This window comes from Coregonus clupeaformis, chromosome 1, assembly GCF_020615455.1.
Source record: "Coregonus clupeaformis isolate EN_2021a chromosome 1, ASM2061545v1, whole genome shotgun sequence".
Lineage (NCBI taxonomy): Eukaryota > Metazoa > Chordata > Actinopteri > Salmoniformes > Salmonidae > Coregonus > Coregonus clupeaformis.
In genome coordinates, this window is record NC_059192.1 from 13970763 (window position 1) to 13994187 (window position 23425).

The 23425-nt window shown below is 43.1% G+C and overlaps 1 protein-coding gene across 2 annotated transcripts; it reads left to right on the forward strand.

The window, feature by feature from the left end:
* The first annotated feature begins 3 nt into the window (after positions 1 to 3).
* LOC121533564 (lysosomal acid lipase/cholesteryl ester hydrolase) lies at positions 4 to 22542 on the forward strand. Of its 2 annotated transcripts, none has more exons than XM_041839660.2 (10): positions 4 to 108; positions 1097 to 1214; positions 11067 to 11178; positions 13773 to 13971; positions 14864 to 14973; positions 15121 to 15257; positions 15452 to 15598; positions 15759 to 15830; positions 21392 to 21460; positions 21655 to 22542. In XM_041839660.2, exons 1-10 carry the CDS (start codon positions 5 to 7, stop codon positions 21892 to 21894), a joined length of 1308 nt encoding a protein of 435 aa, XP_041695594.1. In that variant the 5' UTR covers position 4; the 3' UTR covers positions 21895 to 22542. The 2 variants fall into 2 exon arrangements, with proteins under 2 accessions (XP_041695594.1, XP_041695680.1); XM_041839746.2 differs by having other exon boundaries at positions 11067 to 11172.
* Positions 22543 to 23425: the final 883 nt, after the last annotated feature.

Sequence of the window (23425 nt, forward strand, 5' to 3'; positions counted from 1 at the left end):
AGGGATGCCTCTGACGATGTATCACGCTGCACCTCTTGTGACTTGTTCGTATTTCGTCGGCCAACCAAGAATAAAACAGTGTTCTAATTCTACTCAGAAGTTGTCCGGGTAAGTGTTAGATTTTTGGGGATATAGGCTATTTGATAGCTGATAAAAATGTTTGCATTTTCCATATATCACCGACGTATATAGGCCTGTGTTGCAATAGTTTAGAAGTTGTCAGTGACAGAGTGCAGACCACTGTGTGGAATGAATGTCAACAATAGCCTACTGAATGAAGCTTATGTCTGACTACTCGTCCTAAATTTAATTCCGCTGCTCTATGATCGCTCCATTCATTCATCATGGAGAAGAAACGCTAGTTTGGCCGGAGCGATCCGGCTACTGAAGCCTAGCTTACTTCTATTCAACGCATAGGATAGGTCTAATTAACCTTTTCCTTTTGTAAAGGCGAGAGTTTGTTACTTTAACTTCCTCATGAAAATCCTGGTGTTATATCTACACTATTCCCAAATGTATCTTAAGCTCTTCACAACAACTAATTAAAATGCTTTTTTTACTCTATTGACTGCAAAGGCAACCTTATATGCAAGTTTGTTGTTCTCTAACTAATCGTCTGAGACTCAATCAATAGTGCAATGTCAGTCTGGAGCCACTCAATAGCAATATTTGTAGCATTGATCTATTTAGTGCTAATTCTTGCCACAATCCCAAAATCTTTTGATATTACACAAACATATGGCTAACTTTGAACTTGTATCAAATGCGAACACAGTATCAGGCCATATCTCATGGTAAAGAGAAGAGAAAGTAGCTGATTAGCATCTGTGAAATCCAAACAGTAGCAAGTAGAGAGCAACATTTGGATTGCAATAATCTCGTTTAACCCAGAATTGAAATCTTGCATTATTATTATCTCGACGAGAGATTAGGATTGCAATGATACATTTAATGTATTAAGTGCCCTTTGACCTCTGGTTGATGCTCATATTTATATTTCCAGGTGTGTGCTGCTGCATAGGTCTTGACCTAATGTGGTCAGAAAAAGGCTTTTTCTATTTTTAGAGGTTTATAACACATGTATTATGTTTTTCAGAGTGAAGATGGTGTGGGTTCTACTTTTAGTGGCCTTCCTGACCACCGGGGCGGTCCAGTGTCAGAGATCCTCGCTGCAAGATAGGAAAAGACTGGACCCAGAGGTCAACATGAACATTGTGAGTTGGATAAAATCAATAACAGAAGCTGTGTTCTCGGAAACAAAGTTGTCAAATACTGACAAATTGTATTTATCCAAACAGTTTTTTTTTTTCCAGACAGGCTTCAAACTGTTTTAATGCCATCCATAAATAACTGAATACACTAGTGGACTTCATGGTTCATAGAGCTCATTAACAATTCATAGAACTAGGCAATCTTCTGGGCCACACAAGCAAATATTAGTCATGGTGGTTACCTCACATTCTGCCCTTTGTCCTCCATATATCCCATGAGTCATTTCAAGGAAAGTCATAACATATGATAGTAGGGCTGTTGCGGTGACTGTTTTACTGCCATACCGGCAATCACTAGTCATGACCACAGTCAAATTAGTAACTAGGCTTCTCCAAAACTGCGCCCTGATGCCACTGATGGTCTTCGGTAGCCTACCAAACTTGCTAACTGCCAGTCGCTAATGGCCTGGTACTCAGCGCTCTATTGTCCCTCTAATCACTCTGACATCAATGCAATTGAAAATCAAATCAAACACTTCATGAGAGCCCTGGCATTCAGAGTTTGAACGGAATAGGCTCACCTGTTGCACAGCAAGAGCCAGCTCCTCATAGCTGGTTGATGGATGGAATGAAATAAGTGTTCCTATAAGCCCATGTTGCATTTCTATAGGCTATGCTATGCAATTGCTTGAGAAAACAACAGAGTTTTGATGGCCTCTATTAAAAAGAGGAGGGTCCCAGCAGCTATAGGCTAGGCCTACTATATTTATTCCTCAACTTTCCTAATATTAAGCACATTGCTTCGCTTTACAACCGGAGTAGCCTACCTGGTTGGCATGAAAATGAACCGCGAGAAAAGCGTCCTCCTTTCGCTATTCAAGTGCATACGGATTATTATTTTGTTTTGCCCCTGTTCCGACAGGTGCATGATAATGGCCCATTCTAAATCAAAACTAATTTTACACATATAATATGACATGACAAGATTAAATTGAGAATAGTCTGATGGGTGAGAATATTATCCAGTGAATGATGCCCAGTGTGTGCAGTCTAAGGCAAGAATCAGCGCATGCATTTTTTTGCGACTTATTCAAATGATAGTCGCATGAATCATGTAGCCTAGCCCATAGGCCTATATGTTTTGATAAGATAAAGTGGCCAAATAACTTTACGCATAGACTATAAGCCTAGGACCCCTGGAACAGGGTTGGAGATCCCAAAGCCTACAGAGCATAATGAAGTTCTTGTAAGAGGATCCAAGCTTTCTCATGCTGCTATAGCCTATTTATTGCTCAATTCTTAAAATTAAGCACATACATTCACTTTACAACCGGTGTAGACTACCTGCACAAAAAAAACTGCTGGGTTACAGGCGTTTGGTCACTTAGTTGGGTTGTTTTCTTTAAAAACTGCTGGGTTATTGATGCTGGGTTATTGTTGCTGGGTTACTGAGCTATAGACTAGAGGCATAGTTTAGTAGGTGCGTGGCTTTCAGATAGTTATTTTTAGCCACCCAGGAGAGTAAATGCCATTCCTGTTCATCTGTTCTGTTCTGTAGACTGGTTGGTTGTTTAGCTACGAAACCGACGCGTGCACAACTATTGGGAAAAACAGACAGTGTTGGCTTAGATCGTTGACAACATTTAAGCTATATTTAGTCTCCAATGTTTATTGAAACATAAATACATTTGCACAATGAGCACTTGTTGTCTCTCAAATACATTGTTACAGTTGTTGGTTAGCTAGCTAGCGAATTTTTGCCATATTAGCATTGACATGAAATCAGTCAAAACACCTCAAAGCAAGACATGGTATCAAGAACAAGATGAATTGAGCTGAAACAAGCCACTTACGATTCCCCAAATGGCAGTTTCTTGTCATTCTTGCTAGCAATCTGGCCATCCAGAATCACAACAACACGTCCCATGGAAGCACGCACATTTTTTTGTGACATTGTCAGCTAACCCATCTATAGTTATCACATGTTAAGGTTGAACATTTACATTTTTGTAGCTTCAATGAGGCTTACAGCAGTGTGTAAGTTCCCTAAAAGCCTATTTAAATCCCATTGTTGGGATACAATAAGGGGGTATACCTTATTATAATATCTAATAATTAATCTTAATGTTATAGAAGAACGTGTTAAATGCCCAAAATGTAAGGAACATTTGAATTTGCATTATGTAACCTTAACATGATGAACAGGAATGACATTTATGCTCACGGGTCGCCAATAAGATCTAGCTGAAACCCACACCCCTAATAAGCCACGCCTACTGGAAATAACCTAAGGATTTAATTTAAAAAAGAACCAGCTGCTAGGTCAACCAAGCATGAGAGTAAAAATATCCAATTGATGGTTAAATTAACCTATGTTTGGGTAATCCCAACCACCCAACATGTTGGGTTATTCACGCAACTCAAATGCCTGGGTCAAAATAATCCAACGTATTCTGTCCACTATTTAACCAGTGCTGGGATACCAAATAACCTACATTTGGTTGTTTTTAGCCCATCGTTTTTTAGAGTGTGGCATATTAAAAACGTAACCGCTGGAAGCGCTTCCTCCATTCGCTATTTGAGTGCAGGCTACGGATGACATGTTTTTTTTTTGTGGGCCATTCCAAACCCAAAATAATTCCACACATATATTAGTAGGCTCTATGTAAAGACCATATTACATTGAGAATAGTCTAATGGGTGAGAATATTATCAAGTGCTTGACAAATAGTGAATGAGAGACTGATGAAATGTGTGCATGCAGCCTGCGCAAGAAAGAGAGCAGAGCGCACGCCTTTCATGCAAATTGTTTTTTCAAATCATCATTAGTCGCATCAATGATGCGGCATCATGCAGCCTTTGAATGTATTAGAAATCAAAACATTTAGCCTAACGTTTGTATCACAACTAAAGTTGCATAAAAGCCCGGAGATGCCGAACATGTTTACGTTAATTAACGGACAATTACCGTGAGACCGGCAGTTATTTGCATGGGAGTTACCGGCTGACAAAATGCCATGGGAAGTCCCTCTGTCGTGTATTGAACTTCAGCATTGATGTATCACTAGATAGGACAATATTACACCCATATGATATGCCTAAAACCTTCAGTCTGAGATCTGCCCTAATACAGTGGGGGAAAAAAGTATATTATATATTGAATCTGCAATAGGTAAGCAGCTTGGTTTGAAGAAATCAACTGTGGGAGCAATTATTAGGAAATGGAAGACATACAAGACCACTGATAATCTCCCTCGATCTGGGGCTCCACGCAAGATCTCACCCCGTGGGGTCAAAATGATCACAAGAACGGTGAGCAAAAATCCCAGAACCACACGGGGGGACCTAGTGAATGACCTGCAGAGAGCTGGGACCAAAGTAACAAAGCCTACCATCAGTAACACACTACGCCGCCAGGGACTCAAATCCTGCAGTGTCAGACGTGTCCCCCTGCTTAAGCCAGTACATGTCCAGGCCCGTCTGAAGTTTGCTAGAGTGCATTTGGATGATCCAGAAGAGGATTGGGAGAATGTCATATGGTCAGATGAAACCAAAATAGAACTTTTTGGTAAAAACTCAACTCGTCGTGTTTGGAGGACAAAGAATGCTGAGTTGTATCCAAAGAACACCATACCTACTGTGAAGCATGGGGGTGGAAACATCATGCTTTGGGGCTGTTTTTCTGCAAAGGGACCAGGGACGACTGAACCGTGTAAAGGAAAGAATGAATGGGGCCATGTATCGTGAGATTTTGAGTGAAAACCTCCTTCCATCAGCAAGGGCATTGAAGATGAAACGTGGCTGGGTCTTTCAGCATGACAATGATCCCAAACACACCGCCCGGGCAACGAAGGAGTGGCTTCGTAAGAAGCATTTCAAGGTCCTGGAGTGGCCTAGCCAGTCTCCAGATCTCAACCCCATAGAAAATCTCTGGAGGGAGTTGAAAGTCCGTGTTGCCCAGCGACAGCCCCAAAACATCACTGCTCTAGAGGAGATCTGCATGGAGGAATGGGCCAAAATACCAGCAACAGTGTGTGAAAACCTTGTGAAGACTTACAGAAAACGTTTGACCCGTGTCATTGCCAACAAAGGGTATATAACAAAGTATTGAGAAACTTTTGTTATTGACCAAATACTTATTTTCCACCATAATTTGCAAATAAATTCATGAAAAATCCTACAATGTGATTTTCTGGATTTTTTCTTCTCATTTTGTCTGTCATAGTTGACGTGTACCTATGATGAAAATTACAGGCCTCTCTCATCTTTTTAAGTGGGAGAACTTGCACAATTGGTGGCTGACTAAATACCTTTTTCCTCCACTGTAAAACCGAAAAAGCTATACAAAAACGTGTCCCTGTAAATTGCAGTAAAATATATTTGCTCCAGTGTCTCTGTGTAATTATAATACTAATAATACAAAGTATTATCATTTAATAATCATAATTATTATTATTATTTATTATTATTATTATTAAGGTGTAATAAGCCTTGAATTGATCTTGGTTTGTTTGTAAGCTTAAATAGTTTTGATAGGCGTTCATTAACTTTTCAAGAATGGATTTTAAGGGACAAGTGAGTGTTCAATTAAATGGTTATTCTGTGTGCTTCGTGATATCAGTATCATTTGTGCTCCAGGAGCCCACACAGGCATACAGTAGGTGAAATATTTGACATGGCAATCAATCAAATGCTTTCACAACAATTTGTCAGAAAATATATCATGTGTGTTTATTCATATCTGAGCTATGCCAATGATAAAATAAACGTGTGGATTTGGGCCTGGTGCATGTCAGTGGTTAACCTCATATCTTTGATAAACACAATAACACAATGTCATGATCCTGAATCTAGTATGTGTCTAGTTGTGGTCCTCTGTAGCTCAGCTGGTAGAGCACGGCGCTTATAACGCCAAGGTAGTGGGTTCGAACCCCGGGACCACATATACACAAAAAAATGTATGCACGTATGACTGTAAGTTGCTTTGGATAAAAGCGTCTGCTAAATGGCATATTATTATTTATTATAGTTAGTATACAGTATTTGTCATTGGAAACTACACAGTCTCAGTGATATAAGCCTAATACAATTCCCAGTAGTAATGGTTCTCACATGCAAATGTTTCTTTCTCCCATTGTTGGCCTGCAAGCACAGACCCTCTCAATTGCTCTTCTCCCCACACGTTTACGACATTTAGCAGACGCTCTTATCCAGAGCGACTTACAAATTGGTGCATTCAACTTATGATGATTAGTTTTTTGGTGGGGGAGGGGGGGGTAGAATGATTACTTTTATACTATTCCAGGTATTCCTTAAAGAGGTAGGGTTTCAATTGACTCCGGAAGGTGGTCAGTGACTCCGCTGTCCTGGCGTCGTGGGGGAACTTGTTCCACCATTGGGGTGCCAGAGCAGCGAATAGCTTTGACTGGGCTGAGCGGGAACTGTGCTTCCGTAGAGGTAGGGGGGCTAGCAGGCCAGAGGTGGATGAACGTAGTGCCCTCGTTTGGGTGTAGGGTCTGATCAGAGCCTGAAGGTAAGGAGGTGCCGTTCCCCTCACAGCTCTGTAGGCAAGCACCATGGTCTTGTAGTAGATGCGAGCCTCAACTGGAAGCCAGTGGAGTGTGCGGAGGAGCGGGGTGACATGAGAGAACTTGGGAAGGTTGAACACCAGACGGGCTGCAGTGTTCTGGATAAGTTGTAGGGGTTTAATGGCACAGGCAGGGAGCCCAGCCAACAGCGAGTTGCAGTAATCCAGACGGGAGATGACAAGTGCCTGGATTAGGACCTATGCCGCTTTCTGTGTAAGGTAGGGTCGTACTCTGCGAATGTTGTAGAGCATGAACCTGCAGGATCGGGTCACCGCTTTGATGTTAGCGGAGAACGACAGGGTGTTGTCCAGGGTCACGCCAAGGTTCTTTGCACTCTGGGAGGAGGCCACAATGGAGTTGTCAACCGTGATGGCGAGATCATGGAGCAGGCAGTCCTTCCCCGGGAGGAAGAGCAGCTCCGTCTTGCCGAGGTTCAGCTTGAGGTGGTGATCCGACATCCACACTGAGATGTCTGCCAGACATGCAGAGATGCGATTCGCCACCTGGTTATCAGAAGGAGGAAAGGAGAAAATTAATTGTGTGTCGTCTGCGTAGCAATGATAGGAGAGACCATGTGAGGATATGACAGAGCCAAGTGACTTGGTGTATAGAGAGAATAGGAGAGGGCCTAGAACTGAGCCCTGGGGGACACCAGTGGTGAGAGCCCATGGTGCGTAGACAGATTCTCGCCACGCCACCTGGTAGGAGCGACCTGTCAGGTAGGACGCAATCCAAGAGTGAGCAGCGCCGGAGATGCCCAACTCGGATAGGGTGGAGAGGAGATTCTGATGGTTCACAGTATCAAAGGCAGCAGATAGGTCTAGAAGGATAAGATCAGAGGAGAGAGAGTTAGCTTTAGCAGTGCGGAGAGCCTCCGTGACACAGAGAAGAGCAGTCTCAGTTGAATGACCAGTCTTGAAACCTGACTGGTTTGGATCAAGAAGGTCATTCTGCGAGAGATAGCAGGAGAATTGGCTAGAGACTGCACGCTCAAGAGTTTTGGAGAGAAAAGAAAGAAGGGATACTGGTCTGTAGTTGTTGACATCGGAGGGATCGAGTGTAGGTTTTTTGAGGAGGGGTGCAACTCTCGCTCTCTTGAAGACGGAAGGGACATGGCCAGCGGTCAATGATGAGTTGATGAGCGAGGTGAGGTAAGGGAGAAGGTCTCCGGAAATGGTCTGGAGAAGAGAGGAGGGGATAGGGTCAAGCGGGCAGGTTGTTGGGCGGCCGGCCCTCACAAGTCGCAAGATTTCATCTGGAGAGGGGAGAAAGAAGTCAAAGCATAAGGTAGGGCAGTGTGAGCAGGACCAGCGGTGTCATTTGACTTAATAAATGAGGATCAGATGTCATCAACCTTCTTTTCAAAATGGTTGACGAAGTCATCCACAGAGAGGGAGGGGGAGGAGGATTCAGCAGGGAGGAGAAGGTGGCAAAGAGCTTCCTAGGGTTAGAGGCAGAGGCTTGACATTTAGAGTGGTAGAAAGTGGCTTTAGCAGCAGAAACAGAGGAAGAGAATGTAGAGAGGAGGGAGTGGAAAGATGACACGTCCGCAGGGAGTCTAGTTTTCCTCCATTTCCGCTCGGCTGCTCGGAGCCCTGTTCTATGAGCTCGCAATGAGTCGTCAAGCCACGGAGCAGGAGGGGAGGACCGAGCCGGCCGGGAGGATAGGGGACATAGAGAGTCAAAAGATGCAGAAAGGGAGGAGAGGAGGGTTGAGGAGGCAGAATCAGGAGATTGGAGGGAGAAGGATTTAGCAGAGGGAAGAGATGATAGGATGGAAGAGGAGAGCGTAGCGGGAGAGAGAGAGTGACGGTTGCGACGGCACATTACCATCTGAGTAAGGGCAGAGTGAGTAGTGTTGGAGGAGAGCGAGAGAGAAAAGGATACAGTGGGGAAAAAAGTATTTAGTCAGCCACCAATTGTGCAAGTTCTCCCACTTAAAAAGATGAGAGAGGCCTGTAATTTTCATCATAGGTACACGTCAACTATGACAGACAAATTGAGTAAAGAATATCCAGAAAATCACATTGTAGGATTTTTAATGAATTTATTTGCAAATTATGGTGGAAAATAAGTATTTGGTCACCTACAAACAAGCAAGATTTCAGGCTCTCACAGACCTGTAACTTCTTCTTTAAGAGGCTCCTCTGTCCTCCACTCGTTACCTGTATTAATGGCACCTGTTTGAACTTGTTATCAGTATAAAAGACACCTGTCCACAACCTCAAACAGTCACACTCCAAACTCCACTATGGCCAAGACCAAAGAGCTGTCAAAGGACACCAGAAACAAAATTGTAGACCTGCACCAGGCTGGGAAGACTGCATCTGCAATAGGTAAGCAGCTTGGTTTGAAGAAATCAACTGTGGGAGCAATTATTAGGAAATGGAAGACATACAAAACCACTGATAATCTCCCTCGATCTGGGGCTCCACGCAAGATCTCACCCCGTGGGGTCAAAATGATCACAAGAACGGTGAGCAAAAATCCCAGAACCACACGGGGGGACCTAGTGAATGACCTGCAGAGAGCTGGGACCAAAGTAACAAAGCCTACCATCAGTAACACACTACGCCGCCAGGGACTCAAATCCTGCAGTGCCAGACGTGTCCCCCTGCTTAAGCCAGTACATGTCCAGGCCCGTCTGAAGTTTGCTAGAGTACATTTGGATGATCCAGAAGAGGATTGGGAGAATGTCATATGGTCAGATGAAACCAAAATAGAACTTTTTGGTAAAAACTCAACTCGTCGTGTTTGGAGGACAAAGAATGCTGAGTTGCATCCAAAGAACACCATACCTACTGTGAAGCATGGGGGTGGAAACATCATGCTTTGGGGCTGTTTTTCTGCAAAGGGACCAGGATGACTGATCCGTGTAAAGGAAAGAATGAATGGGGCCATGTATCGTGAGATTTTGAGTGAAAACCTCCTTCCATCAGCAAGGGCATTGAAGATTAAACGTGGCTGGGTCTTTCAGCATGACAATGATCCCAAACACACTGCCCGGGAAAAGGAGTGGCTTCGTAAGAAGCATTTCAAGGTCCTGGAGTGGCCTAGCCAGTCTCCAGATCTCAACCCCATAGAAAATCTTTGGAGGGAGTTGAAAGTCCATGTTGCCCATCGACAGCCCCAAAACATCACTGCTCTAGAGGAGATCTGCATGGAGGAATCGGCCAAAATACCAGCAACAGTGTGTGAAAACCTTGTGAAGACTTACAGAAAACGTTTGACCTGTGTCCTTGCCAACAAAGGGTATATAACAAAGTATTGAGAAACTTTTGTTATTGACCAAATACTTATTTTCCACCATAATTTGCAAATAAATTCATAAAAAATCCTACAATGCGATTTTCTGGATTTTTTTCCCTCATTTTGTCTGTCATAGTTGACGTGTACCTATGATGAAAATTACAGGCCTCTCTCATCTTTTTAAGTGGGAGAACTTCACAATTGGTGGCTGACTAAATACTTTTTTTCCCCACTGTACAAAGTAGTGGTCGGAGACTTGGAGAGGAGTTGCAGTGAGATTAGTAGAAGAACAGCATCTAGTAAAGATGAGGACAAGCGTATTGCCTGCCTTGTGAGTAGGGGGGGACGGTGAGAGGGTGAGGTCAAAAGAGGAAAGGAGTGGAAAGAAGGAGGCAGAGAGAAATTAGTCAAAGGCAGACGTAGGGAGGTTCAAGTCACCCAGAACTGTGAGGGGTGAGCCACACTGAGGTCATGTGACATTACATTATTTTTCATACTCCCATTTCCCTGTGTAAAACCAGACCCAAATGAGGCAGAGCAGAACACCAATTCTCCCCTCCACCCCTGGGCCTCTGATACCACCTCAGTGTGTGTGTTGAACCAGCAGCAGGTTTATCCTTAAGTGGCCCACAGTCAGTAGAATGTGTAGACTGGCAGTCTAGAGGGAGGCGAGAATTGGTGATGTGTATTAATTATGCATGGCTAGATTGCATGGCAGGCTTGGCCGGAACCCACAGGCTCACACACTTTCTTTTGAAGGTCCACATGAGTGTTTATAATATCTGGGAAGGGGCGTGTGGGCGGGAATGCAACAGGGGAAGAATGTACGTTTTAGTGACAAGCTGACTAGTAGAGGCAGCGGAAATAATATTGTCTGCTTGAATTTTACTGTAATTTCACAGTGAATAAAGTATGTAAATAGGGCTGTAAAATAAAATGTTACCATAGATACCCATTCTGTCAGCATTCAGAATATATTTGACTGTTTGTTTGTTTGTGTCTTCTCTGTCCCACACAGAGTGAGATCATCAGGCATTGGGGCTACCCGGCAGAGGAGTACGACGTCGTCACAGAGGACGGCTACATCCTGAGTGTCAACAGGATTCCACACGGTCTAAAGAAAGGTGAAGGTGTGTATTAAAGGGTTCATGGCTTTGGCCATAGCATGGGGTTAATTAATATGGTCAGTGGCCTTAACTCTGCATTCATTTTTTAAAACACAGAGTAGTAGTCTGAAATGACATGCACTTTGAAGAGTCAGGGCCTCAAGCCCTGTAATCAGATCCACATATCAAAGACCAACACACACACACACACACACAAACACCGTGACTAACATCTGAAGTGCTGATATTTCCCACATTGTCAAACATTTGTACTGAGTCAAGATCCTAAATTTAAGTTGTCTTCAGTCAAGATCCAACATTTTAAGTTGTCTTCAGCATTCGTCCCTCTGACAAGAGGACTCCATTTCTATATTTTGCGATTGCACCGCCCAGTCTACTCCTGACCTTTTGTTGTCAGAAGGTGGCTTTTCCTGTCATCACAAGCTATAATATCGCATGCATCCAGTGAGGCTGTCTAGCTGCAAATAGTTTACCTCTATGCTTCAATTTGAACCCAGACTATGATTTAATTGAATTTCTGTGGCGTTTTTATTTGTTTGGTATTTCTCATAATCCGTCCCTAGCTTGAGCTGTTTCAAATGTAGCTTGGATCATTTTCAACCATCTAATTTATTAAGCTCTTGTTAAAATGTAATTACGGTGTATTTTCAATATGTGATGGGAAAAGTAATAGTTACAGTAATAAGGAGGAAATTATTATATGATTTGATTTAGTGCATTAGGAATGCATAATGTTATTAAAAGTTTTATATTTCTTCTAAAGAGGCAGTTGTTGTCTTATAAGTTTAGTCTAAATACTGTGATCCACAGCTTCTGTCAGACAGAGCCACACTCGCTCTCCGGTTCCTACAAATCAGTATTCAGTTTCTCTTTCCTTTGTTGCCCCTATATTTCATTAATGAGCAAAGTGATTGCTAAACCTCACACTAATCTCATTGGGGGAAACCATTCGAGTGCAAAACAAATTCAGAGGCAATAAACTATGCTTTTTTCTGAACACAGTGTCTCATATCATTCTGAACAAGAACTCATGTTCTCGAATTTCATGTTCTCTGTTAGTGAATTTCAGTGCCTTGAGTATTAAACACTGGCCTTGGCGCCAGCCTTGTTTTTACTCCATTGGATTACTTTCCAAAACATGAATTAGTAAATGAACTACTTCAGTTGACCCTCTCCAATGATTTAAAATGCAAATTCAGTTTAGTATTAATATTGACATTGGTTTGTCATTAGAAATGCTTCATAAACTAGCCAGGGGTTCCACTTGAAAGATACCCCCCAATACGATGTGATATGCCAAGGTTTAGCTAGTCTGGGGAGTTAAAAATCTCAATAATATATTCTGATATCCTCTAAATAAGTAAGGAGCCATCATGTTGTTTGTATCTCTTGATGCCTCTTGCTCCCTGCTCAGTAGTATGTGGCAGCACATCCAGTCAGAGAGGCAGCGGGGCTCTGTGATAGGCTGGAGATGCATCTCATTTCCTGTTGTCCCACTTCCCCTGCTCACACGGGAGAGCGTCTGGATCGCTCAAAGGAACACAGCAGAGCTGGAATTATTTCAGCCCCCAGATGGGGTTTTGTTCTAAGAATCGTGCTAGTTAGAAGAGCTAATGTTGGAAAACTTTGATCTTCAATCTAGGAGAGATACTGTAGATTTGGTCTTCTTGCACACATCTGCATTGTAGAGAAGTGGTTGAGAAATATCATTCATAATGTATATCATTTGAACAGATAACACTGTGTTTGACTATACATTAGACTATTTTTAAAACAAAAGCCCTCCTTGTCCCTTTGGCCCCTTAGCTATTGTAACAGTGAATGATAGTGTTTAATACTAAAATAAAAAATGGATGCTTAATAAACACATACACCCATTTCACTATAACACAAGTCAGGACAAAGCATTGTGTGTGTGTCTCTCTTGGGATCACCTGGGAGTTCTGTTAAATCAAAAAATCTCTCCAGCAGCATGCTGCCTATTCAAATAAAAGGCAGTCTAGGCAACAGGGTAGGCTAGGGGTTCATTCCCTATATCAAAGTTCATTGGTCACGTACACAGATTTGTATGTGTTCTAGCAGGTGCAGCGAAATGCTTATGTTTCTAGCTCCAACAGTACAGTAGAGTGATAGTAGCCAATCCTATCATCTAAAGGTCTGTTTATGCTACCAAAAAGAACAGCTCACATCATGTTTCTGACAGATTTCAGCGATTTTTAAAGCTGAGTGTGCAGAGCCACAAGGAGAAAGGCTCCCCTGCAGCTGGGATGTACCATAGCTTAGACAGACACGCCCTCTGGTGGTTACAGTCAACACAACACTTTAATTATGAATTTAATTTTTGTTGTTGTAACTAAACAGTTAGTTCTATCCACTTTCAGTTGATGTATTTTTGGGCATGTTGGAATGTGAATGGATTCTTCAACTATGTTTGAGAAGAATGTATAAATATTACATAACCACTAGGTTATGCCTGTGATCCTTGCTTGACTTTTCCTATGAATATGATGCTCCTCACTTAGTATCACCTCCATAGCTTGTTACAGTATTCACCCTATAGCATTATGCTCAATGAAGTCAATTTCTCATCCTCCTAGATCCCAAGCCTGCAGTGTTCCTCCAGCACGGTCTCCTGGCAGCGGGGAGTAACTGGGTGACCAACCTGCCCAACACCAGCCTGGCTTACCTGCTAGCCGACGCTGGCTACGACGTCTGGATCGGCAACAGCAGGGGAAACACCTGGTCCAGGAGACACCTCACACTCAGCCCTGACCACAATGAGTTCTGGCAGTTCAGGTAGCTACAAAGATGAATTCCACTTATACTGATCTTTGCTTGCGCTTCAGGCCATGACTATACACCTAGGTCTGGATATACACGAAAATGGATCGCTCCTACAGACAGAGAGTCACGTGGCTGTGGCTTGCTATATAAAGCAGGCAGACAGGCATCGAGGCATTCAGTTACTGTTCGATTGAACGTTAGAATGGGCAAAACGACTGACCTAAGTTACTTTGATGTTTGAAAAAACATCCAGTCAGCAGCAGTCCTGTGGGTGAAAACGGCTCATTAATGAGAGGTCGAAGGAGAGTGGCAAGAATCGTTCAAGCTAACAGGCGGGCCACAAACAGACGAATAACGGCGCAGTACAACAGTGGTGCACAGAACGGCATCTCGGAACGCACAACTCGTCTGTCTTTGTCACGGATGGGCTATTGCAGCTGACGACCACACCGGGTTCCAACGAGAAGAAGCAGCTCCAGTGGGCATGTGATCATCAACACTGGACAATTGAGGAGTGGAAAAACATTGCCTGCTCCAATGAATCCCGGTTCCTGTTGCGTCATGCTGATTGCAGAGTCAGGATTTGGCGTAAGCAGCACGAGTCCATGACCCCATCCTGCCTGTAATGGTGTGGGGAATTTTTCCTGGCACACGTTAGGTCCCTTGGTACCAATTATGGAACGTTTCCATGCTCAAAGAATTCAGGCTGTTTTGGAGGCAAAGGGGGTCTGACCCGGTACTAGATGGGTGTACCTAATATACTGGCCCGATTATTGAAAAATCCCCTGTGCTCACCAACAGAATCACAAAAGGTTCTAGTAGAAACACATTATATTATATGAAATGTCTATTTAAGTAGTCTTATTATGGCATTTACTGAGTTTCTTCTGTTCTTATTCTTCAGTTATGATGAGATGGCAAAGAAGGACCTGCCAGCAGTGGTCAACCACATTCTGAAGACCACAGGCCAGGAGCAGATCTACTATATAGGCCACTCTCAGGGAACCACTATTGGTGAGACGGCTTGATTTGGTTATGTGTCATATTAAATGAAGCCAAATATGTTTCACCTGTCGTTTGACACTGCTGTCTATTCTACACTATGGTTTACCGTTTTAAACCATTCAATGTTTTTCTGACTGTATGTCTCTGACCCCGTAGCTTTTGTTGCATTCTCTTCCATGCCTGAGCTGGCAAGCAAAATCAAGATGTTCTTCGGCCTGGCTCCGGTGGCAACTGTGGCTTTCACTGCCAGCCCCATGAGCAAGCTCTCCATCTTCCCCGATTTCCTCATTTGGGTGAGTAGAAAAGGCTATTTTTCTAACATACACTGTATTATGTCACAATTCATTCACACAATACGTCCAATCTGTGGCTTCCTTTTTCTACCCAATTTTGGCAGACGTTTTATTTATCTTGAACAATCGGTCAGAATCTTTGATTATTTCAATACTGACTAATGCTAATCCATTGTTTGGTTTCTGTATTCTAGGATGTGTTTGGGAAGAAGGACTTCATGCCTCAGAGTGCTCTTATCAAGTGGTTCGCCACCAACTTCTGCAGTAATGAACCTCTTAGTGAGCTATGTGGAAACCTCTTCTTCGTCCTCTGTGGCTTCGATGAGCTGAACCTCAACATGGTGCGTCTCCACAGCTCTCACATTTTGATTATCGCCTTTTTATTATTGTACAGTATTACTGTTGTAGACTTCCTTAAACCTATTTTCCTCAAGCCAATTCTATAGGTATAAATGAAGATGGTGAAGACATTAATTTCTATATTTACTTGTTTTTGTCCAGACTCGCACACCTGTGTACACCTCCCACTGCCCAGCAGGGACCTCAGTGCAGAACATGATTCACTGGTCTCAGGTAAGAACATACCTGATGGGAGCCTATCAAAAACACCCTATCCAATATGATTCACCTCACTTCTTCAAACCTATATATCCCACCCCAACCCCCATTTGTTAAAACCTTCATATAGGCCTACAGTACAGGCCTATTTTTATTTTATTTTTTTTATTTAACCTTTATTTAACCAGGTAAGCCAGTTGAGAACAAGTTCTCATTTACAACTGCGACCTGGCCAAGATAAAGCAAAGCAGTGCGATTAAAAACAACAACACAGAGTTACAACACAGAGCTATATCCAGGAAGGCTGGGGTGCAGGCAGCACAGTCTGAATCGAGAATACGTTTGCTCTTCTCAAACCATGCAGTTCTAATAGCTGCTAAACTGTACAAGCCTCCATTTCCTGAGCCCTAGCCGTGGAAGTAAGACGTCCAGTCAAAGACCAGAGGGATCAGAGCAGACACAGCTTTGGATTACGTTCACAGCTACAGTCAGATGTACTCCCCGACTGACTGAGTCTCCCGGGCAGACTACCCACAACACCCTGCTCTGAGCCCCCTGTCTGGGTGCCTTTGATGTGCCTTTCCCTTTTACACATCTCATATCCTCCACTTACCAACCCCTCTATACCCCCAAGCCTCCGCTCACCAACCCGTCTATACCCCCAAGCCTCCGCTCACAACCCCTACCCCCTCACCAACCCTCTATACCCCCAAGCCTCCGCTCACCAACCCGTCTATACCCCCAAGCCTCCGCTCACCAACCCCTCTATACCCCCAAGCCTCCGCTCACCAACCCCTCTATACCCCCAAGCCTCCACTCCATCCTCACTAGGGTTGCAAAGCTACAGGTAATTTACCAAAGTTACTGGAATCTATGATATCTTTGGTAATTTATACTCGAATTACTTAATTGTTTTTATTCATATAAACAAGCTTCTAGTGGATAGGCCATATGGTCCCAGAGAAAGTTGCCTAAATAATGAAAAAAGCATCTAATCAACAATAGGATTATTTTCCATAACTCTGCAAATCTTCCAACTATTGACTTTTTTCCCAACTGCCACCAGTTTGGCTCCAAAACATTTACAACAAAGAAATACTGACATAGTAAAATAAATACAAGTGTAATTTGAATGGGATTGATTTTATTTTTTTAATTTAAAAGCATCTTATTTTTATATTTAATATATTTTACATGTGAGAAGGCCAAACAGAGCGCCTGAGATAATTACAGACATATGTGATAATCAGAAGTACCCCAAAATACTTTGAAAGTTACCAAGTCGGAAGTTTACATACACTTTAGCCAAATACATTTAAACTCAGTTTTTCACAATTCCTGACATTTAATCATTTAAAATTCCCAGTCTTAGGTCAGTTAGGATCACCACTTTATTTTAAGAATGTGAAATGCCAGAATAATAGTAGAGAGAATTATTTATTTCAGCTTTTATTTATTTCATCACATTCCCAGTGGGTCAGAAGTTTACATACAATCATTTACATTTTAGTCATTTAGCAGACGCTCTTATCCAGAGCGACTTTACAGTTAGTGAGTGCATACATTTTTATTAATTTTTTATACTGGCCCCCCGTGGGAAACGAACCCACAACCCTGGCGTTGCAAGCACCATGCTATACCAACTGAGCTACACGGGGCCTCAATTAGTATTTGGTAGCATTGCCTTTAAATTGTTTAACTTGGGTCAAACGTTAGCCTTCCACAAGCTTCCCACAATAAATTGGGTGAATTTTGGCCCATTCCTCCTGACAGAGCTGGTTTAACTGAGTCAGGTTTGTAGGCCTCCTTGCTCGCACACGCTTTTTCAGTTCTGCCCACAAATGTTCTATAGAATTGAGGTCAGGGCTTTGTGATGGCCACTCCAAAACCTTGACTTTGTTGTCTTTAAGCCATTTTGCCACAACTTTGGAAGCATGCTTAGGGTCATTGTCCATTTGGAAGACCCATTTGCGACCAAGCTTTAACTTCTTGACTGATGTCTTGAGATGTTGCTTCAATATATCCACATCATTTTCCTTCCTCATGATGTCATCTATTTTGTGAAGTGCACCAGACCCTCCTGCAGCAAAGCACCCCCACAGCATGATGCTGCCACCCCCGTGCGTCACGGTTGGGATGGTGTTCTTTGGCTCGCAAGATCCCCCTTTTTCCTCCAAACATAACGATGGTCATTATTTGTTTCATCAGAGGACATTTCTCCAAAAAGTACGATCTTTGTCCCCATGTGCAGTTGCAAACTGTAGTCTGGCTTTTTTATGGCGGTTTTGGAGCAGTGGCTTCTTCCTTGCTGAGCGGCCTTTCAGGTTATGTCGATATAGGACTAGTTTTATTGTGGATATACAGTGGAGAAAAAAGGTATTTAGTCAGCCACCAATTGTGCAAGTTCTCCCACTTAAAAAGATGAGAGAGGCCTGTAATTTTCATCATAGGTACACGTCAACTATGACAGACAAATTGAGAATTTTTTTCTCCAGAAAATCACATTGTAGGATTTTTTATGAATTTATTTGCAAATTATGGTGGAAAATAAGTATTTGGTCACCTACAAACAAGCAAGATTTCTGGCTCTCACAGACCTGTAACTTCTTCTTTAAGAGGCTCCTCTGTTCTCCACTCGTTACCTGTATTAATGGCACCTGTTTGAACTTATCAGTATTAAAGACACCTGTCCACAACCTCAAACAGTCACACTCCAAACTCCACTATGGCCAAGACCAAAGAGCTGTCAAAGGACACCAGAAACAAAATTGTAGACCTGCACCAGGCTGGTAACACTGAATCTGCAATAGGTAAGCAGCTTGGTTTGAAGAAATCAACTGTGGGAGCAATTATTAGGAAATGGAAGACATACAAGACCACTGATAATCTCCCTCGATCTGGGGCTCCACGCAAGATCTCACCCCGTGGGGTCAAAATGATCACAAGAACGGTGAGCAAAAATCCCAGAACCACACGGGGGGACCTAGTGAATGACCTGCAGAGAGCTGGGACCAAAGTAACAAAGCCTACCATCAGTAACACACTACACCGCCAGGGACTCAAATCCTGCAGTGCCAGACGTGTTACCCCCTGCTTAAGCCAGTACATGTCCAGGCCCGTCTGAAGTTTGCTAGAGTGCATTTGGATGATCCAGAAGAGGATTGGGAGAATGTCATATGGTCAGATGAAACTCGTCGTGTTTGGAGGACAAAGAATGCTGAGTTGCATCCAAAGAACACCATACCTACTGTGAAGCATGGGGGTGGAAACATCATGCTTTGGGGCTGTTTTTCTGCAAAGGGACCAGGACGACTGATCCGTGTAAAGGAAAGAATGAATGGGGCCATGTATCGTGAGATTGAGTGAAAACCTCCTTCCATCAGCAAGGGCATTGAAGATGAAACGTGGCTGGGTCTTTCAGCATGACAATGATCCCAAACACACCGCCCGGGCAACAAAGGAGTGGCTTCGTAAAAAGCATTAAGGTCCTGGAGTGGCCTAGCCAGTCTCCAGATCTCAACCCCATAGAAAATCTTTGGAGGGAGTTGAAAGTCCGTGTTGCCCAGCGACAGCCCCAAAACATCACTGCTCTAGAGGAGATCTGCATGGAGGAATGGGCCAAAATACCAGCAACAGTGTGTGAAAACCTTGTGAAGACTTACAGAAAACGTTTGACCTGTGTCATTGCCATTAAAGGGTATATAACAAAGTATTGAGAAACTTTTGTTATTGACCAAATACTTATTTTCCACCATAATTTGCAAATACATTCATTAAAAATCCTACAATGTGATTTTCTGGATTTTTTTTCCTCATTTTGTCTGTCATAGTTGACATGTACCTATGATGAAAATTACAGGCCTCTCTCATCTTTTTAAGTGGGAGAACTTGCACAATTGGTGGCTGACTAAACTTTTTTTCCCCACTGTAGATACTTTTGTACCGGTTTCCTCCAGCATCTTCACAAGGTCCTTTACTGTTGTTCTGGGATTGATTTGCACTTTTCGCACCAAAGTACGTTCATCTCTAGGAGACAGAACGCGTTTCCTTCCTGAGCGGTATGACTGCTGCGTGGTCCCATGGTGTTTATACTTGCATACTATTGTTTGTACAGATGAACGTGGTACCTTCAGGTGTTTGGAAATTGCTCCCAAGGATGAACCAGACTTGTGGAGGTCTACACATTTTTTTTCTGAGGTCTTGGCTGATTTCTTTAGATTTTCCCATGATGTCAAGCAAAGAGGCACTGAGTTTGAAGGTAGGCCTTGAAATACATTCACAGGTACACCTCCAATTGACTCAAATGATGTCAATTAGCCTATCAGAAGCTTCTAAAGCCATTACATAATTTTCTGGAATTTTCCAAGCTGTTTAAAGGCACAGTCAACTTAGTGTATGTAAACTTCTGACCCACTGGAATTGTGATACAGTGAATTATAAGTGAAATAATCTGTCTGTAAACAATTGTTGGAAAAATGACTTGTGTCATGCACAAAGTAGATGTCCTAGAAATTTGTGGAGTGGTTGAAAAACGAGTTTTAATGATGCCAACGTAAGTGTATGTAAACTTCCGACTTCAACTGTATATACCCTCCCTTTGCAACCCTAGTCCTCACCCATTTAGGCTGCATGGCTCGTCTGCTGTGCCTCTTCATTGCCTGCAACACAGGCTTTCATGGAAACCATTACATTATGAAGGGGGATATGTCAGAGGAGATTTTCGCTTTTATTTTCATGGTTGCAAATGTAATGTCCCAGATACTTTTTGAGGTAGGGGAGTTATTATTTATGCCAAACCGACACTGATTTCACAAAGCAACTGAGGAGAAACTGACACTCAGGACACAAAAAGATGTCAAAGAAGTTGATAAATTATTCTTCAATGTTTCTTCTGTGTCATAAATTATTACTTCACCTTGTTTATGACAGTTTCACACCAAAGTCAACTATCATCGACATTCCACTGTGTGAAAAGGAGCGCCACAGACATTCCTGCTGCACACTGACTTATTGACTCAAACATGTCCATTTTCTCCCTCAACATTTCAGTGTTGTAGAAATGAATGAACCTTGAGTAAAGGTCAATCCCAGATTTACTAAAGACAACTTTAACCTTACTGAAGGTTACCTATTGCTGGACATGGTGCACATACTAGTCTCCCGTGGGCAGATTCTGCTTGTAGACCGAAGGATCTGCCGGGATTGAATGGGATTGAATGGGATGCGTGAGATAACGAGCAGCATTAGTTAAATTTCTTTTTTTTTGTCACTGGTTATTTGGACGTATCAGGATTGGGTGAAGGCGGTGCTTAAACTGCTTCGCCTAGAGTTCTTCACGCGTGTGCCTACACGGATCGGAAGAGGGGGAGGGGGGCGTTTGGCAGAGTATCCTTTTGCGAGGGTGGAGATTTCGTCAATTTCTAACATGTATGAACACAGAAGTTGATCACGCAGCTGTCCGAATTACGTGAGATTTTACTTCTGGGTTAACAGAGATTCTACCTTTACATACAGTACCACCATGTGTTCAGCTACCTAGAGTCCTCAAGTATTTTTGATGTGTTTTCTTTTTACAGGCAGTGCATGGTGGAAAGCTGATGGCTTATGACTACGGGAGAGCAGGGAACATGGCTCACTATAACCAGGTAAGGCCAGCTCAGAGCTCATTAGTCTGCCAAAATACACCCACACCACTTCACACTGAAGTTGTTTTCCAAGGCTGTCAGAAGCTCCTACCTCTTTCTGAAAGTAACTTCTCTTTACTGATCCGTATCCACTGTGCCCTTATGGTCAATCGATGCCTTTAACTGACATCTAGTCCATTCTTGTCCCCCTCCAGTCGACCCCCCCGCTGTACAACATCCAGGACATGAAGGTGCCTACAGCCCTGTGGTCCGGAGGTCACGACACCTTGGCTGACCCTAAGGACATTGCCGTGCTGCTCACTCAGGTCCCCAACCTGGTGTACCACCGCCACATTGAGCACTGGGAACACCTGGACTTCATCTGGGGTCTGGATGCCCCCCAGGAGATGTACAGTGAGATAATCAAACTGATGGGCCAGCAGGACTTGGTGTGAACAGTGGATAGACAGGGAGAAATATGGCTAGTTTTAGCCTCAGCTCTCAGCACACTAGCTGAAGAGATTAATACTGTATCTGAAACATATTGGGAGACATATCGCAGTGCCTGGGTGCGAGTGTGTGTACAAATGTTTGTGCACTTTGTGTTTGTGACTATAAGCATGTGTAGGAGTGAGTTCGCATGTGTGTTTGAGTAAGCCATGCACTCAAGGAGTACTAATCATTTACCTCTAAATTGGGATAGTGAGGAAAACAAGCTGTGAGTTTAAGATTCAGTGTTGTGAGGAATCATCTATTTTGTGTTTTTATTGCCACCGTCCTCTTCCAGAACTCTCAAATGGATTTTAGATGTGTATTTTAAGAATGCCCCAGGGGCCTCATGTAACAATCTTGCGTACGCACGAAAACACGGCGTACGCCAGCTTTCACGTTCACGGTCAGATGTACTAACAGTGAAATTAACGTAAGAATGTGCGTTCTTCCACGTAAACTTCAGGCCTGGCGTACGTACATTTTTGTGATGTTTGTCCGTTGGCGACTCATAGAGGCAATAAAGTGAAGTGGCAAACATTACACTACGAACTGTTCTATCGCACCTGCCAGATATTGCTTATAATTTGTAATTGATAAATGATTTGCCATATTATTGTCACACGAGTCTTATTAGAATATTCTATTAATTATGCAATTAAGTAAGAACATATATAAAGGATGTGAAAATTGATACAACCCGTCTAGCAATGGCAGCTTTGGCTTTATTAGAAGACATTTTCAATGGACAAATCCGGAGAGAACGAGTTTTTAGGGACCACGGTGATTTTCTGGCCCACGACGATGACTGGCTCATCAGCCGTTTCAGATTTCCAAGGGCTATACTCTTGGAGCTCTGCGCTGAGTTGGGTCCGAATTTGGAAAGAGAGACAGTGAGGAGCCACGCATTACCGTTCCTTTACAGGTGCTTACTACACTTGGTTTCCTAGCAACCGGTTCTTTCCAAAGAGAACTGGCAGACCGCTCAGGAATAAGCCAGTCGTGTTTGAGCCGTGCAATGCCACCTGTATGGGACGGCATCATCCGCTTGTCTACCAGGTATATAACGTTCCCATACGATGCAGGTGACCAGCCAAACATCAAAGCGCAATTTGCAGCGATAGCCGGTTTTCCTAATGTAATCGGAGCGATCGACTGCACACATATTGCTATAAAGGCGCCATCTGAAGACGAATTTGCATATGTGAATCGGAAACATTTCCATTCAATAAATGTGCAGATTATATGTGATGCACAAATGCGCCTAACAAATATTGTGGCAAGGTGGCCTGGGTCAACCCATGATTCATATATCCTTACAAACAGCATGGTTGGGATGAGACTCCAAGCTGGCAGGGTGCGCGATGGGTGGCTACTTGGTAAGTTATGCATTTAAATGTATGGTTCTATCTAAAAGTAAAATGTTTGTGTCTGTAATTATTATTACTGCCCATCAGGAGACAGTGGTTATCCACTAAAGACGTGGCTGTTAACCCC

Excerpts from the sequence above, each read along its gene's own strand:
- LOC121533564 (XM_041839660.2), top strand. The coding sequence starts at position 5 with ATGCCTCTGACGATGTATCACGCTGCACCTCTTGTGACTTGTTCGTAT. Across the intron at positions 1,215-11,066 it reads CAGAGGTCAACATGAACATT|AGTGAGATCATCAGGCATTG; the intron begins GTGAGTTGGATA and ends TGTCCCACACAG. Across the intron at positions 15,599-15,758 it reads ATGAGCTGAACCTCAACATG|ACTCGCACACCTGTGTACAC; the intron begins GTGCGTCTCCAC and ends GTTTTTGTCCAG.